We start from the raw sequence: 16,582 nt of genomic DNA on the forward strand, positions 1-16,582 counted from the left end.
CACACTGAGGGAGGGGGGGGGAGAGAGGGGGGGGGCGCGGTCCCCTCATGAGGGGAGATTGGGCGGGAAGGGGGGATGGGGCGGGGCTTGCGCGGGGTGGGCACTGCGCATGCGTGAGCGCGGCGCCACGCGGCGGCGCATGCGCGGTGCTGCCCCCGTGACGTGCGGCCGCGCGCCGCCGGCGGAGGGGCGGGGGTGGGGGCGGGAGCACCGGGAGAGGCCCCGGCCCTGTCCCGGTCCCGGTCCCGGTGCTGGGCCCGGCCCGGCCCGGTATGCGCTCAGGGACATGGCCCGAAGGAGCCCGCCTCGTAACGGGGTCGGAGGACACGGTAGGGGCCGGGCCTGGTGGTTCCGGTACCGCCGGTAATACCGGGGACCGGGGGGGGGGGAGGGGAGGCGGTGTGTGTGTGAGGGGGGCACGGGACAGGGAGGGGAGGGGATGGGGAGGAGGGGGGATGGGGGGAACCCGGTACCGTGGGAAGCGCCCGATACCGGGGGTGGGACCGGGCCCGGCCCCGTTGGGCCCCCCTCGAGCCCTCCCCGAGCCCCGGGACACGGGGCCTGAGGCCTGAGCCCCCCCCCCGAGGCTCCCCCCGAGGCCGTGAGGCTCCTACCGGCCGCCGGTAAGGGGCTGTGGGCCGGGCCCGGCCGCTGTTTTACCGGGAGACCCCCTCGGGGCTGCCCCCAGCCCGGTAACGGGAACCCCCCCCCCCCCCGCTCCGGGGCTGGTTTCTGCTCCCAGAGCTTCTGCTGGGGGGGCGCACCGGGGGCTGGGGGTGTCCCCGGGGCTGTACCGGCACCTGTTGGCTGCAACACGCTGTTTTGGGTCGTTTTCACCCAAAAAGTGCCTAAAAATTGCCATTTTGGGGGCAGGACAGCAGCTTTAGACCCTGCCCCCGGTGCCACCCAGCACAGCACTGGGTGGCACTGGGCACCGACTGGATCCCCCCCCCACAACCCCAATCCCCCCACCCCCCATCAAGATCCTCGTCCCTCTGGGTCCCGGTACCGGGTCTGGGGGGCAGCTCCCGAGCTGGGGGCACCGGGGGGGCTCCCGGCTGCACGGGGCTGTGCCGCCAGGGCCCGTCCCGCTGTGTCCCTGTGCCACCTCCCCCCCTGTCCCCTCGCTGTCCCGGGCGGTTGTACCCCCCCCACCGGCCCCTTCTCCCGTGGGTGACCCCCTCCCCGTTCTCTCCTCGCAGATTTCGACGCCAAGAAGAAGAGAAAAGTGGCGGAGATCTACCAGGCCCTCAACAGCGACCCCATCGACGTGGCCGCCCTCAGGCGCATGGCCATCAGCGAAGGGGGGCTCCTGACGGATGAGATCCGCTGCAAAGTGTGGCCGAAGCTGCTCAGCGTCAACACGGACGAGCTGCCCCCCCTGCCAGGTACGGAGCAGGGCTTGGAGGCTCTCCCTCACCTTCCCCCCGCGCATATTTGCCCCCTGAACCCACGTGGGAAGGGGATTTGTGCTGCAGAACGGGCACCGCAGCCTCACACGCTCCTTGTCCTACCTAAAGGGCTGAGCAGGAGGCGCTCGGCTTCCTAAAACAACGCTCCCATTGTGCTGCGGGGGCCTTGTTATCTGCAGGGACGGCGCTGGAAACAAATTTACTCTCGATGGGGTTCCTGTGGCCTCGTGCAGCTGGCTGGCCTGCGCTCGTTAATCAGTAGCAAAGTATCAGGCTTAATTCCTGTCCTTCCAGCCCTGAGGCGGGCCGGGATACCCTGAGGGGTGTCTGCCAGGCGTAGCTGAAAGAGTTTGCACCAAGCTTGCGTGGCGTTTGGTCAGAAGAGAATTTAATTTCATTTCGTTTCATTTTTGTGCCGGCAGAGGTAACTTGGTACGCCAGCAAATTCTTTTCCCTTCTGTTGTAGCCATCGCAGCTACCAGGGTTTGTTTTTTTCCCCTGGATTTCTTTTAACAAACCATTCCCCGTGGTGTCCGCAGCGTGGTGTGCTGAGCTGCTGCGAACCTGGAGCCAGGATGCTTCCAGGGGCTCTGGGAGCGGTGTCCAAGTGTTCTAACGTGTGTTATTTCACAAAATAATGGTTTGGTGTCCTCACGCTGAGAGCTGCTCGTGCAGCAGCAAGTGAGGGCCACAGGGAGAAAGGGATGTGCACAGCCTCATCCTCCTGGCTCGTGCAGGCTTCTCCCTGCTCCCTTGCCCGGTGCCCATCCTGGCCCCTCTCCTGGCTCTGTTAACCACCTTCCTCTTCGTCCCAGCAGGAAAGGAGCTGCGAGAGGACAACAAGGATTACCAGCAGGTGCTGCTGGACGTGCGGCGCTCCCTGCGTCGCTTCCCCCCAGGTGAGAGGGGCACACGGAGGGGCAGAGGGGCTGACTGCAGACAGCCACGGGTGGTAATCAGAGCAAATTCTGCTTTAGAGCTTCTAGGAAGCCGTGCTTGCTGGCGATCGGAGCAAATTCTGGTTCAGAGCGGGCTCAGAGTCGGGTTTCCCTCCGTGCCTCGTGCCGCAGATCAAAGAGAGCCCCTCACCTTCGGAAGCGGAACGCCTCTGCAGTTGTTTAGTTCTGCTGGGGGCCCTGCTGGGCTATTTATAAAAGCTGTAATCCAGCAGCTCTCTGACTGCAGAGCAGAGCAGTCGTTATTTCTGGCCAGAAGCTGCTTCCCCCTTCTGCCGCCTTTGTTTTGCACAAGCAGTTGATTCACTGCGATTCTCGGAGCGTGCGAGCCCGGCTCCTGAAGGGTCTGCTGCTATTTCTGTGGGTTTTTTTTTTTTGTTTTTTTTCTGCCCTTGAATGGCAGCCTCCCGCCTATTTTTAGAAGCATCAGCGAAGTAGGGGAAAAGGAGAACTTTGTCACTGCGGGGACCTCCGCTGGGACTTTCTGCTTGGCCTCTGGGCATTTGATCTGTTGACAGGGGCTGCCAAAACCCGGCTGCAGCTGTGCGTGGCAGGAACAATGTTTTTCCCGTGACATCCTGTCCCTAAACACGTGTTGTTAGCAGCAGACCAATATAAAACCGAGCTGATTGAGGCCTCGCAATCTGAGGCAGCTGGCACGGTTTCAGTGAAAATGGGTCCCGTCTAATTTTTTCCTAGAGCCCCTGGGAAATTAAAAATGATTAAAATGTCCTCAGCAGCGCTGGCTGTGCCACATCCTCTGTGACAGGCCAGGCAGATAAACGTGCCGCCGGTCCTCCCCAGCCTGTCACCCCGCTGCTGTCCCCGCAGGGATGCCGGATGACCAGAGGGAAGGGCTGCAGGAGGAGCTCATCGATATCATCCTCCACGTCCTCCAGCGCAACCCCCAGCTGCACTACTACCAGGGCTACCACGACATCGTGGTCACCTTCCTGCTGGTGGTCGGCGACCGGCTGGCCACGGCTCTGGTGGAGAAGCTCTCGACGCACCACCTCAGGTACTGGGGGGGGTGAGGAGCTGCTGCGAGCCCCCTGGGAGCTCACAGGGGGCTGTGGGGGCTCACGGGGGGCTGTGGGGGCTCACGGGGGGCTGTGGGGGCAGAGGGGGCTGCCCCAGAGCGTGGTGCAGGAGCCTGCGAGGCAGAGCTGCAGGCTGGGGTTGGCACCCATCGTGTCCGTCCCCAGAGGGGTGCTGTGGGGAGCAGCGCGGCTGCGTGAGAGCAGGTGGAGCTGCAGGGAGCTGTGCTGTGGGGAAGGGATAATTGAGGGCTGTCGGTTAATTTAGATCATCCTGCAGACGAAGCAGCCGGCGCACACGCATTATTCACAGTGCCCGGGCTGTCTCTCCTGTCAGAGCCTCTCTCTCAGGGCTTCCCACTCAGAGCCCTGGGCAGTTGTGTGCTGAACGTGTGGTCTGCCCAGCCCTGAGCCCTGGGGTAGGTGCTTCTCCTGGCTGTGCACCGAAATGGGAACAGGCCCTCAGCCAGGGAGTGCCTCAGAGGGATTTTCCCCCTTCAAAGTTGGGTTTTGGGTGCTGGAAAGGCTTCAGGGCTCACACATACCGCAGAGAAAGAAGTGTCAGCTGGCACCACAATGAAAATCTGGGTGCAGGTTTTCTCTGCACACCAAACCTTTGGATCCCAGATCTCCGTGCCCCTGTCAGTGGGGAGGGGGCAGTCCCAAAAACAGCGAGTGTCCCGGGGCTGGAGACCACCCTACCAGCAGAGCTGATTATTGCAAGTACATTTATTTACCTTCTGGCTTCCTCCCCCGCGGAGAGCTCGCTGACCTCATGGCTTGACAGAGTTCTTTTTAAATCTTTTTTTTTTTCCCCAGGGATTTCATGGACCCAACGATGGATAACACCAAGCACATCTTGAATTACCTGATGCCCATCATAGACCAGGTGAACCCCGAGGTGCACGACTTCATGCAGAGGTACGCACACCAGGGCCAGTAAACCCCAGTAACCCCCAGTACTGCACCAGCAAGCCCCAGTAGTGCACCAGCAAAGCCCAGCACCACCGTGGCTTCAGAATAAGTTGGCCCAGAGCTGGTGGAACAGGCCAAAGCCACGCAGAGCTCTGCTTCCAAGCAGACCCAAACGTATCCTGCCTGTACTGGGGGGTTTTCAGTGGCAGCATCTTCCCCCCAGCGGTCCCCATGGAGTATCTGGGGGTTGCAGATTTTGCCATACAGGCAGAGTAAAGCAGAAGCAGGGAGGTAAGTTGGAAGATTCAGCCAAGAGTCCTTTTCTGGGCGAGGTTCTGTTCCATTTCATGGCCAGAATGACCAAGTCGGATTGCAAATTCCCAGAAATGGGTTAAGTTTTAGGGTGGAAAAGAATCTGACAAGTTGGCCATGCTTCTAGATGTCAGGTGTCACCAGGCCAGGGTGCCAGATAACCCTCACATCGGGGTGCTCCCAAAACCAGGCAGTTTGGCCCTTCACCCTGGGCGCACCCTGCCCTGGGGGGGCCGTTTTAGGCTGAAGGTGAGCCAAGCAGTGGAAGCACCTTGCTTTGGGTGGGTGTCAGAGGTCGGTGGATGTGTGCTGAGCTCCAGATGCTCCTCTGACAGCCGGGGCTGTCTCCTGGGAGCAGAGGCACCGTGCAGGGACCTCCCGGGATGGTTTTGGCACTGCCTCGGGGCCACCCTGACAGCTTCTCTCTCCCCGCAGTGCCGAAGTGGGAACCATCTTTGCTCTCAGCTGGCTGATCACCTGGTTTGGGCACGTTCTGTCCGACTTCAGGCACGTCGTGCGATTATACGACTTCTTCCTGGCCTGCCACCCCCTGATGCCCATTTATTTTGCTGCCGTGGTAGGTGCTGGCTGGAGGGACAGGGGTTGGCTTAACCAAAGCACGGCGGGGTGCTGGGGGCTGCCGAGGGTGAAACCATCGCCCTGCTGTGCCCTGTCCCAGCGGGGCAGTGCTTTGGGGCAGCGCATCCCCTCGAGGAAGGGCAGGTCTTCCAGAAAGGAGTGAAATTCTTTCCTCTTCTGGCTCTGAAATGCGTTCTGGTGGGTGGCAAGGAGTCAGCTATGCTTCCCTGGCCGTGCTCAGGGTTCTCTGTCCTCCCCGCAGATCGTGCTGTACCGGGAGCAAGAAGTCCTGGACTGCGAGTGCGACATGGCCTCTGTGCACCACCTCCTGTCCCAGATCCCACAGGACCTTCCTTACGAGACTCTGATCAGCAGAGCCGGGGACCTTTTTGTCCAGTTTCCTCCATCCGAGCTCGCCAGGGAGGCAGAGCAGCAGCAGGCTGAACGGTGAGTGCAGGGAGCACGGGGAGCTCTGTGTCCTGCGTGGTCCCCTGGCTGGGTCCTCCCTTGGTGGAGGGAGCACTCCTCGTCCCCCTGGGGTGCTCCTCATCCCCCTGGGTCACTCCTCGTCCCCCTGGGGTGCTCCTTGTCCCCCTGGGGTGCTCCTCGTCCCCCTGGGTCACTCCTCGACCCTCACCTTCTCTTGCAGAACCGCGGCTTCCACTTTTAAGGACTTTGAGCTGGCTTCAGTGCAGCAGAGACCGGACACTGTGTTGAGACAGCGCTTCAGGGAGCGGCTCCGAGGGGAGGAGAGGACAAAATCCATCCTGACCAAGCCCAGGACCAACCGCTTTGTCAAGCTGGCGGTGATGGGGCTGACGGTCGCTCTGGGAGCAGCCGCCCTGGCCGTGGTGAAGAGCGCCCTGGAGTGGGCTCCCAAATTCGAGCTGCAGATTTTCCCCTGAAGCCCAGGGCCGTGCTTTTCCCCCCGTCTGCGCACCCCGCGCCGCTGATCCGGGACGATGGTGGAGGAAAGGACGTGTCTGGAAGCGACCTCCCTGAGGGTTTCTGTTCTTGGCCTTGGCAGGAGACTGGTGGTGAGCAGCCCGGGAGGATTGCTGCCCGCACCCACGCTCGCCTCCTCCCCTCAACCCCGTGCAGGTGACCACGAGGGCTCTGCCCAAGCGATCCCACGGCCTCTGTTGGAGCGAGGGCGTCACAGCAGGGTGATGTTGTGTGTGTGTGTGTGTGTGTGTGTGTGTGTGTGTGTGTGTGCAGGGCAGAGGGGCTCTTACGCTCCCGAGGAGCCCTCTGGCTCCACGTTGCCTCCTGCTGCCAGGGCTCCTGCCTTCTCTCACCTCCTCCAGTGCTCTGACCTTCCTCTTTCCTTCAGGCACCTCTGAGTAGAGGCAGTCCTGTCCCAGCGCCCTGCCCTGAGGCCGTCTCTCACGCCCAACACTCCATGGCTCCATTTGCTCCCTCGTCCTTGTGGTCTGGTCAGTTTGTGGGGCAGGAGGGCAGGGGACAGGGGATGGGGGCACATCTGTGGGACCACTGCAGGGAGCGGGGTCCTGCAGCAGGTGAGATGAGAGTCCCTCATCCTCTAGCACTCCCTGCAGCATCTCACAGCTCTGGGAGCGGGTTCTGAGGTGGAAAAAGCCTTTTTCCACCTTTCCAACCGGTTTGCACAGGACAGGAGTCGTGGGTGTAGGAGCCTGTCACAGTTCTTCCCCCACAAACTGCCCGGACCAGCATCACCCCTCGGGATAACGTGAGGGATTTCCCGTAAGACCACCCCGACCCCTGCATCCCCCGACCCCTGCCTGTCCCCTGCCAGCCTGGCTGCTCCCTGCCCGCTGGGGAAGCTCGGCAGCGTTTTACTAAATATCTCCCTGCCCCCCGACACGAAGCCAACAGACACTACCTGCCTCTACCTCTCCCCCGAGCTGCTAAACCCTCCCGCAAGTGCCCTTACCTGCCCCCTGCCGCTTCTCCCCCCTCAATGCCTCGTGCCCAAAGCCGCCTGTGCCGTGCCCGGGGGGCTGCACGCCTCAAAAACCAGCGTGGAGGAGTTGCAGATTCCTGGTTATGGAGGAGAACTCAGCCCCGTGAGGCTCAGCCCCCTCTTCCCCAGCCGAATTGTGCGTCGGGTTGCTCCGGGGGCTCACCTGGTGCAGGGGGGGGGGCAGCAGGAGCCGTTCCCTCACCCCTGGGGGTGTCCCCGCTGCTCCTGGGGGCTCTGGGATCCCACGGGTGAAGGCAGCGGGGTGAGATCCTGCCGGGCAGCAGCGGTGAGGGGGGGGCAGGCTGTGACTTAGCACTTTAGAAATTGGTGGTACGGGAGAGTTGGTGGTGGCCGTGCCATGAGCCGGGGGTGCTGCCGGGGGTCCTGGCCCCCACCCGGGGCACTTCAGGCCCCCGCTGCCCCCGGTTGAGGGGCAGCTCCCGCGGCCCCGCGCGCTGCCCACCCTGCACTTTAGTTCCTGCGTTGTTTGGGGGCGGGAGGTGGTCTCCTGGGGTGCTTCAGTTGACTCTGTACAGACTTATACAGACCTGTGTAAATGCGGATTTGTACAAACCCTCAAAACTGTAAAATAAAACACTTAACTAAACTCTTCTCCCTCTCCTTGAGCAGGGGCAGCGCCGACCCTGCAGCGCGTGGGAAGAGGAGCGGGAGCAGCAGAGCCAAAGGAGAGGCTTTTTGTGCTGCCACCAGGGCTGGGGGGACGCCAGGTCCTGCTCGTGCCGCGCGCTCCCCGTCCCCGCTGTCCCCACGCCAGCGGTGCCACCGGGCTGGAAATAACCCGGGGCAGGAGGAGATCCCGGTGCTGCCCGGGCACGGTGCCCCCCCTGGCAGTGCCCTGGGGCCGTGTTTACCAGCGAGGCCGGGGTTATTTTTATCTTGCTCCGACTTCCTCTCCGGGAGCAATTTTCTGAGCAGCGCTCGCAGTCCTGGGGGAGGGAGGCACCAAGGCACCGGCAGAGGCCCCCCGGCGCTGGCAGCCCCCCGGCCCCTTCCTCCTGGGCTCGGTGGGGCTGGGGGGACGAATTGGGGGGCCTGCGAGGTGGGGGAGGAGGATGGGGGCTGGCTGGGATCCGGGATGGGATCTGATGGGGCTGGGGCCAGCTGGGATCCGCTCTGTGCTGGGGGGCTGCTCCCACCCCATCCCATCCCACCCCACCCCACCCAAAACTCCCCAGCCCAAGCATCCTCCCCGCTCCCTCCCCTGCTCCAGGGTTTGACGCAGCCGCAGCACCTGAGCCAGGAGATTTCTCAGCACCTTTACTGAGCCCTCCAGCAGCCGGGACACTGCAGGGGGGGGGGGATCACCCCATGGGGTGCAACCGGGTGTCCCCCCGCTGTCCCCCCCCCCCAGCCTCACGCCTCCCTCCGTGGCTGGACGCCGTGGACGCAGGAGGCACCGAACGGCACGGCCGGGGGGCTGGCGTGGCGCAGGCTGGGGGAGAGCTGCTGCTCCTGCGCACAGCGCCAGGCCCAGCAGCCGGCACGCGCCCAGCGCCCGGTTGTAGCGCGCTGCCCGCGGGTCCAGCACCACGAAATCCTCCTCCCCGATGCCCTCAAGCCTGGGGGGCACCAACCAGCCCGTGCCCAGGGCGGCCGCCCCCACCAGGACGAGCAGGGTCCCTGTGGAGAGGCTCACCTGGGGACAGGGGATGGGGCTGGGACACCCGACGGGGCGCGGGGTGGCCGGGAGGGATGCGCCCCCACGCAGGACAGGGTGGGAAAAAGGATGTTGGGGGGATAAGGGGGGGTCTTACCTTCCAGATAACGGAGGGCCAGGTGCCGGGGGGCCGGGCAGATGAGGGTTCAGCCCCAACCCCGTCCGGGCTGGCCCCGGTGCAGTCCTCGTAGAAGAGGTGGAGGTAGGAGCGCACCCCGTACCACCGCCCCTGCGCCACGCCGGGGCCACGGCCGCAGCTGCAGGCGAGCATCGGGCCTGGGGGGGGCACAAAAGGGGCAAGGGGGGGGCAACCCCACAGCCACAGCACCTGCGGGGCTGAGCCAGGTCCTGCCCCCACCCCAAAACCCCAGGGGATGGGGGATTGGTGATGGCCGCGTGCTCCAGGCTCGTTTTGGGGAGCACCAAGAGGGGACCCCAAAAGCTGCCCACGTGCTCAGGACGGCGAGGCCACGTCCCTGGGGGTACCGGGGGCATCTTGGGGCTTATCCCATGGGGTTTCGCCAAGGGATGGAGTTTGGGGGGGAGGTGGGGGGGGTGATGACTGCCCCCTGCCCCATCCTGGGGTGGCTCCAGCCCCGTGCCGGCAGGATCAGGCCCTGCATCAGGCCACCGGAGCCACCCAATCGCCGGTGATGGGGAAAGGAGGGGCGGTGGCGGGGTTGGGGGGGGGACACAAGGGGGTCACGACCACCTCCATGCCCCCCCAAAAGGCACGGCAGCCCCTTTGGGGTGACCGCCTCGTGATGGGGCACGGCCACCCCGTCCCTCGTCCCTCCCGCCACCCCAGTGGGGCATTGCCATGGGAACTGCCTGCTCAGCCCCTTCGTCACCGTCACCGCGGCCCCGCAGCGTGTGCGGGGAGTGGGGGGGGGGATGGGGGGCGACGCTGGGACCCTTTCGGTGCCGGCTGCGAGCCGAACAAAGCCCTGAGCTGGAGAGGGCCGGGGGGGCGGGGGGGGGGGCTGCCCCCATGGCTGGGGACATCCCGGGGCCACCGTCCCCATGCAGCTGCAGGGTCCTTCGTGCACGCAGGGGGTGCCGCCTGGTTTTGGGGGGGATACCCTCATCCTGCAGCCCCCCATGCACCCCAAAACAGCCTCCCCCCTGCTCACACCCCCCCCTGCTCCCCTCTTACCTCCAGGGGGGGGCTTCAGCGCATCCTTCCCCGTCCCGGTGCCGTCACACCGGCGCTCACCCTGCTGTCCCCGAGGGCTTCGAGGCAGTGCCGGGCACCGCACGGCTCCCGGGGGGGGGATTTTGGGGTGTCACAGAGGGGGGAGCAGGGACAGCAGGTCCCCACTGCGTGGCCAGGAGCTGCCACCACCGCGTGAGTCAGAGCAGGGCCGGCGGCGGGGGCACGTGGCTGCAGGGCAGCACCGGCCACTCGGCGAGGCCAGGATGCGCCCACGGGCACCCCGCTGCCCCCCAGGGTGGTCCCGGACCCCACGCAGGAACCCGGACCCGTGGGCTCGGGGAGGGAGAAGGAGGGGAAGGGGCTGCTCTGCCAGGGCCTCGGTGCCACCGGGATCACGACCGGAGCCCCCCGGTGCTGGTGCGGCCCCACAGCGGGTGCTGCACCATGGGGTGGGGGGCACAGCAGAATGGGACCCCCCCCATGGTACCAGTCCTGGGTGGGGAGGGGATGGGCAGGGAGGGGAGGGGATGGGCAGGGAGGGGAGGGGAGGGCAGGCGGTACCCAGGGATGCTCCGGGCGCTCCCTTGTTGCCATGGCAACTGCTGGGGGGGGGGGGGGGGAGTGACGCAAGCATCGTGTGCCCCCCCCCCCACCATGGACCCCTTTTGGGGCCGGATCAGGACCCACCTGGATGAGTGGAGACCCCATGGGGGTCCCGTGTCTGGGCAGGGTGAAGCTCCTGCAGGGTGGGGGCTCCCGTGGCTCAGGGTGGGAGCAGAGGGGGCGCTGGGGGAGCTCGGGGTCATTTTGGGGTGCCCTGGGTGGGCAGGGGGCCACGGGGACCCCACAGGGCGCTGGGGGGGAGCCGTTGGGAGCTGGCACCCGGAGCAGGGAGGCGCGAGGCGGCGCAGCAGGAGGCGGAGGCGCGCGGAGCAGACCACCACACTTTATTCCATAGTCACAACACCAGGATAACCATTAGCCGAGCTTCCACAACACCGGCCCCGGCCGCGGCTTCGGGCCGTGCCCTGCTCTGCCAGGCCGGTGCCCCCCCCCCCACCCCACCCCCCCAAAACGCCAGGTACAGGACCCCTCACGAACACAGCACCAACGGGAACCCCGAGCGCTCGCCGCGGCTCCGGCCCGCTCGGCCGCCGCCCGGGCGGCTTCTTTCCTGAGAGAGGTTTGGTTTTTTATTTTTTATTTTTTTTTATTATTAATTATTTATTATTATTATTTGTCGCTAGTGATGAGGGATGGCGCAGGCACACTCGCTCGCACACGCGCGCGCCAGCCCAGCACCGGGCAGCTTGGGGGGGGGGGGGGGGGGGGGGCCTCGGCGGGACGGACGCGGGGGGGCTCTAAGCACTACGACCACACGGCACAGAAAAAAAATCCACCACCCACGGCCACCACGCGCCGCTCGCCCCGCCGGACGCACCCCGCGAGGGAAGAGAAGGGGGCACGGGGACGAAGAAGAAGCAAACGGTGTTGTGCTTGAGCCTGCTCCTGAGGAAACGCCCGGCAGCGCCCCGGGGATGCGGTCCCCCCATCCTTGGGCCGAGCAGATGCGGGATGGCAGCCCCTCACCGAGCCCTGCCGGTACTGGGGGGGCTTCAGCTCTGCCACGGGAGGGGAATTTGGGGGGCTCCGGGCAGGGCACGAGCACCCTGAGAAGGCAGCGAGGTGCTGGGCGAGAGCTGTGCGCCGGGAAGCCCTTGAGCGGAGCCGCGGGTGCCCGCGAACCCCAAACCCAGCTCGTTTGGGGGGAAAGGAGCGGGCTGGGGGCGCCGCTGCCCCCCCCCCCATAATATTTGGCTTTGCTGGGAACGGCCTGGATGAGGATGCCCGGGGCTGGTGGGGAGTTGTTGGGGGGGGGGGGACAGGGACGCGCTCTACACGGGGAACACGCGGCTGGGGCGCGGTGCCCACCCGCCTGGGCAGGCTCCCACCGCAGCGGGGGTCACCTAAACACCGTGGGTAACGCGACGCCAGACACACACACACGCACGGCTACCTCTACACACCTACACATCGAGAATGCTGACGGCCGGGGGGCTCACGGGGGGGGTGGGGTGGCTGGAGCAGAGCCCCCCCACACACCCCCCGTAGCCACCCGGCACTGGGGCTGGAGGACACCGGGCGCCCTTGAGCAGGGACGGGGACGCGGCGCTCCCTGCGGCTCCTCCCATGCTGGGGGGGCCGCGCCCGTGCCCACCCGTGATGGGGACGTGGGGGGGGGGTCTGTGAGCAGCCCCCCCAGCGCTCCCCATGGAGGGGGATGCTGGGGGGCTGAGCTGCACACAGCTGGAGGATGGGGGAGCCCCAAAGCGGGGAGGGAGCCCCAAAAGGGGGAGGGAGCCCCAAAAGGGGGAGAGAACCCCAAAAGGGGGAGGGAGCCCCAAAAGGGGGAGGGAGCCCCAAAGCGGGGAGGGTGCCCGGCTGCCCCAGTAGGGCCAGGGGGGCTCCCGCACACCCCAGAGCCCCACTTGGGATCTGGGGACCCGAGAGGCTGCTTCACGCCTTGGTCCCTGCCGTGCCGCTGCGGGACAGGGCTCAGAGCCCCGTGCGGCTCCTCTGGGCGCTGCCAGCCCCCGTCCCTGGGGGTTTGAGCACCCGGGGTCCCCGCCGCCACCACCCCAAACAGCTCAGCCCTCCCTGAGCGCAGCCCCCCTGGCCCTTGCAGCCCCCTGCCCACCCCGCCGCCCGCCGGCACCGCGGCCACGTGCTCGCAGCAGGCAGCGGCAGGAGGCGGATCGCTGCGGAAAGGAGCCATTAGGAACAGCAAAGAAAAAAACCCGGCTGGGGGAGCCTCTGCGGCAGGACCTGCCCTGCTGGGAAGCTCGGCGGCGGTGCTCTGCGGTGAAGCCCGAGCTGGCGGCACGGCCGAACCCAGGGCGCACCGCGGAGCGTCGCCGCGCCGGAGCTGCCCGCACCCCACAAACCCAAACCTCACCGCTGCCGGCGGCCCCGTTCGGGTGCTGGTTTAAGGCAGAGCTCCCGCAGAAGCTCTTCCCGCAGCCCTGCCTGCGTGCTCCCTGCTGGCACAGCACATGGAGGCCGGGCACGGTGGGATCAGGCTCTGCTCGGGCACAGGGAGCGAGCCTGCGGCTCCAAGGGTGCCCCCACGGGTGCTAAATCCCAACTGGGGCTGCCCCGGGCACGGCTTGGCCCCGGCCTGGGCTCGTCGCTGGCACCAGGGCGCGGGGTGGCTCCGGGCACGGGTTCTTCCCCCGCGGCACGGGCACCTCTGCACGAATGTCTGGAGAGAGGAGGAACTCAGCCTCCCCGCTCCACGTGCGGATCACGTGCGTGCAACTTCGCTCTTCCCCAAACTGAGCGGCGGGGAGCGCGCGCGCCGCGGCCAAATCGCAGAGAGAGCGCCGGCCCCGCGGGATCCCCAAAATCCCAAAACCGGGGACCCCCATGAACGGGGCACCCCAAAGAGGGCTCTGCCTTGCATGGGCTCTGCCAGCCCGGAAAGCCCCGGGCGCGGCGTGGCCGCCGGGAGCCCTCCCCAAGGGCAGCTACGAGGAGGAGAAAATTGAAGACGTGCTTTAAATGCAGCCAAAAAGCAAAAAAATAAATCAAAAAGGGCTGTTCCCCGGGGTGCACGGCGGGGGTCGAGGGATGGGTGGGACCAAGGCTGGCGTGGGTGCTCCCGCTGCCCGAGAGGGAGACGGGAGCACCGGGAGCAGCTCGGTGACAATGAAACCCCCGTCGGACCCTCGCCTGTCACGGGCAGGGGGACACGGCGGAGAGCCACAGGGCCCGGGGCGAGGGGTCGCGGGGCGAGGAGCAGCCGGGCTGCAGCCCTGCACCGCGGCGGGCGGAGGAGGAGGAGGAGGAGGAGGAGAGGGAGGAAGAGGAGTGGGTGTGTGCCGGGGGGATGGGGGGAGCAGGGAGCTCTGCCTTCCAGCGGCTTCAAGGCAAAATACCTGATTCCTGCATGTAAACAGCTGGTTTTGTGTTTTTGTTTTTTTTTTTCTTCCTGTTATTTTTTTTTTTTATATATATGACCTGATTGTGGGAAAAAAAAAAAAAAAAAAAAAAAGAGAGAGAGAGAGAGTTACCTGCAGAGCGCGGGACTCAGTAGGTAAAAACCAAGTCCGAGATGCTGGACATGAGCCAGTCCCCCGCGATCATCTCCGTCACCTCGGGCGTGCAATAGTCCGGGAACTCGAAGTGCGAGGAGCCTCCCCGCGGGAACAGGTCCAGGTCCTTGTCGAAGCCGCACCAGTCCAGGGCGCTGCAAACCGTGCTGGAGGGGGCCCGGCCGGCCGCGACGCCCGGCAGCTCTTCCTCCAGCTCCTCGTCGGAGGAGCTGAAGGAGGAGGGCGGCGAGCTGGCCGACATGGGCGAGGGCGTCCCGCTCTCCGGGGACGTCCCCGGCTCAGCACCGGTGGTGGTGACGACGGTGACATCGGTGGTGGTGGTGGCAGCAGGGCTGGGGGGCGCGGGGGTCTCCGTGGGGCTGCGCTCACCGGCGGGCACCGGGGGCCACGCGGCCGTGCCGGGAGCCGCGGGGCAGTCCTCGGCGGGCACCTCGGCGTCAGGCTCCGATTTTGGGGGGCCGGCGGGGGTTTTGGCGTGCTGCCTGCGGCCGGCAGCGACGCGGCCGAGCACCGAGGGCTTGATCTTGACCGGGAGGCGCGGGCGAGCGGCGGTGGCGGCGGCGGTGGCGGCGGTGGCACCCACCTTGCCCTTTTTCCGCGGCCGGTACTTGTAGTCGGGGTAATCGGCCATGTGCTTGAGGCGCAGGCGCTCGGCCTCGCGGACAAAGGGGATCTTCTCGGAGTCGTGCAGGAGCTGCCAGCGGCGCCCCAGGCGCTTGGAGATCTCGGCGTTGTGCATGTCGGGCCACTGGTCCATGATCTTGCGGCGCTCGTGCTGCGACCACACCATGAAGGCGTTCATGGGCCGCTTGATGTGCCCGCTGGGGGTCTTGCACCAGCCCGGTTCCGACGTCCCACCCGGTACCGGGGGGCACGGCTCCCGACGCCCCTCCGCTCCCCGGCCCCGTGCGGCTCGCTGCACCATGCCGCCCGCCGACACCGCCACCGGGCTCCCCGCTGCTGCTCCGACACCGCCACCGCCACCGCCTCCGCCGCCGTTTCCTCGCCCACCGCCGCCGCCGCCGCCGCCGCCGCCCCCCCGCCGGCCGCTACGCCCCCATTGTGCCGAACGGGAGGCGGCGGCGGCGGCGGGGCGGGGCGCAGGGGGCCGCGGAGGGGCCCGGGGGCGCACGGCGGGGGGCGGCGGGGAGGAACCGGGGCCGGTGGGAGCCCGGGGAGCCTGCGGGGACGGGGAGGGGGGGGCTCCGGGAGGAGCCGCACCGGTGCCGGGATGCTCCGGGATGCTCCGGATCGGCCCGGGGATGCTCCCGGTTGCTCGGCACTGCTGAGCGGGGATGCTCCGGTTCGGAACCGGGATGCCCCGGGATGCTCCGGATCGGACCGGGGATGCTCCGGGATGCCCCGGACAGGACCGGGGATGCTCCGGGAGGCTCCGAACCGGCCCCGGGATGCTCCGGGGAGGCTCCGAACCGGCCCCGCCGACCGGGACTGCTGCTCAATCGGTTCCGCCGATGCCTCCGGTGATGCTGCGGTGGCGGCGGAGGGGCCGGGGGTGCTCGGGGGCGGTGCGGGCAGCCCCGGGAACCGCCCGCCCCGCGCCCCCCGGTGCCTCTCTTATAGCCGCCGCCGCCGCCGCCGCCCCGCCCCCGGTAAACACGGCCGCGAGGGGCTGTCAATGGCGGGCAACGCCCCCCCACCCCCCCCCCCTACCCGGGCCATTGGCCGTGGGGCGGGGGGGAAACAGCGGCGGCCGCCAATGGGCGCCCACCGGAGAGGGGTTGCTGGCGAGAACGGCCCCGGGGCACGGCCCGGTGCCCCCCCCGGACACCTGCCGGTGCTCGGGGCTGGGCAGGGCTGACGGCCCCGGATCTGCCCGGTGACCGCTGGTGCCTCCATACAGGCGTCCCGGTGCCCCCCGGTAGCCACACCCGGGATCCCCGGTACCCCCCGGTACCCCCACCGGGGTCACCGGGATCCCCGTTACCCCTGCTCCCCCCCTCCCCAGATCCCCGCTCCCTCCCCGTGCCCTACCGGCACCACCCGCAGCCCCCACCGGGGACCCCCGGGACCCCCCACACCCCTCGGAACCCCCCCGGGACCCCCCCACACACACACCGGGACCCCGGGACCCCCCCACCCACCTCCCCGGGGGCCCGGAGCCGCCCCACCGGCGGCGGGAGGGGGCGGCAGGGGGTGAACGGGCCCCGCACGGGCTGAGGGCAACGGGGCTGGCTCGGGCCCGGGGCCGCCTCCCTCCGGTGGGGCACCGGGGGGCGGCGGAGGGGACGGGGCCCGGCACCGAACCGGAACCGGTACCGGGACCGGGACCGGGCCGCAGGGGGGGCACGGGGAAGGCCCCTCACAGCCAGGCCCAGCGGGCCCCGGCCTCGTAGGGCCCGGCCAGGCCCGGTGGGGCCCGGCCCGGTTCCCCTCCCCCTCCCCCGGGCCGGTCCCGGTCCCGGTCCCGGTTCCGGCCCGGTTCCGGGGGCGGGGCGAGGCGGGGCCGCGCCCACCAA

At 67.4% G+C, this 16,582-nt stretch overlaps 3 protein-coding genes across 4 annotated transcripts; 1 reads left to right on the forward strand and 2 right to left on the reverse strand.

Moving 5' to 3' along the window:
- Positions 1-187: 187 nt before the first annotated feature.
- Positions 188-7,738, forward strand: TBC1D20 (TBC1 domain family member 20). 2 transcript variants are annotated; one of them, XM_084296740.1, is made up of 8 exons: positions 188-363; positions 1,203-1,388; positions 2,231-2,311; positions 3,200-3,386; positions 4,225-4,326; positions 5,068-5,209; positions 5,474-5,658; positions 5,861-7,738. In XM_084296740.1, exons 1-8 carry the CDS (start codon positions 273-275, stop codon positions 6,114-6,116), a joined length of 1,230 nt encoding a protein of 409 aa, XP_084152866.1. In that variant the 5' UTR covers positions 188-272; the 3' UTR covers positions 6,117-7,738. The 2 variants fall into 2 exon arrangements, with proteins under 2 accessions (XP_084152866.1, XP_084152867.1); XM_084296741.1 differs by having other exon boundaries at positions 188-329.
- On the reverse strand, positions 7,151-9,105 carry NRSN2 (neurensin 2; the record flags this gene model as incomplete). The annotated part of the gene is made up of 4 exons (XM_084296402.1): positions 7,151-7,233; positions 8,029-8,103; positions 8,585-8,813; positions 8,932-9,105. 4 exons carry the CDS (start codon positions 9,103-9,105, stop codon positions 7,151-7,153), a joined length of 561 nt encoding a protein of 186 aa, XP_084152528.1.
- A 4,974-nt stretch (positions 9,106-14,079) lies between these two features.
- SOX12 (SRY-box transcription factor 12) lies at positions 14,080-15,030 on the reverse strand (the record flags this gene model as incomplete). The annotated part of the gene is made up of 1 exon (XM_084296866.1): positions 14,080-15,030. The coding sequence occupies one exon, from the start codon at positions 15,028-15,030 to the stop codon at positions 14,080-14,082; it is 951 nt and encodes a 316-aa protein (XP_084152992.1).
- Positions 15,031-16,582: the final 1,552 nt, after the last annotated feature.

This window comes from Netta rufina, assembly GCF_964035555.1.
Source record: "Netta rufina genome assembly, chromosome: 16".
NCBI classification, from domain to species: domain Eukaryota; kingdom Metazoa; phylum Chordata; class Aves; order Anseriformes; family Anatidae; genus Netta; species Netta rufina.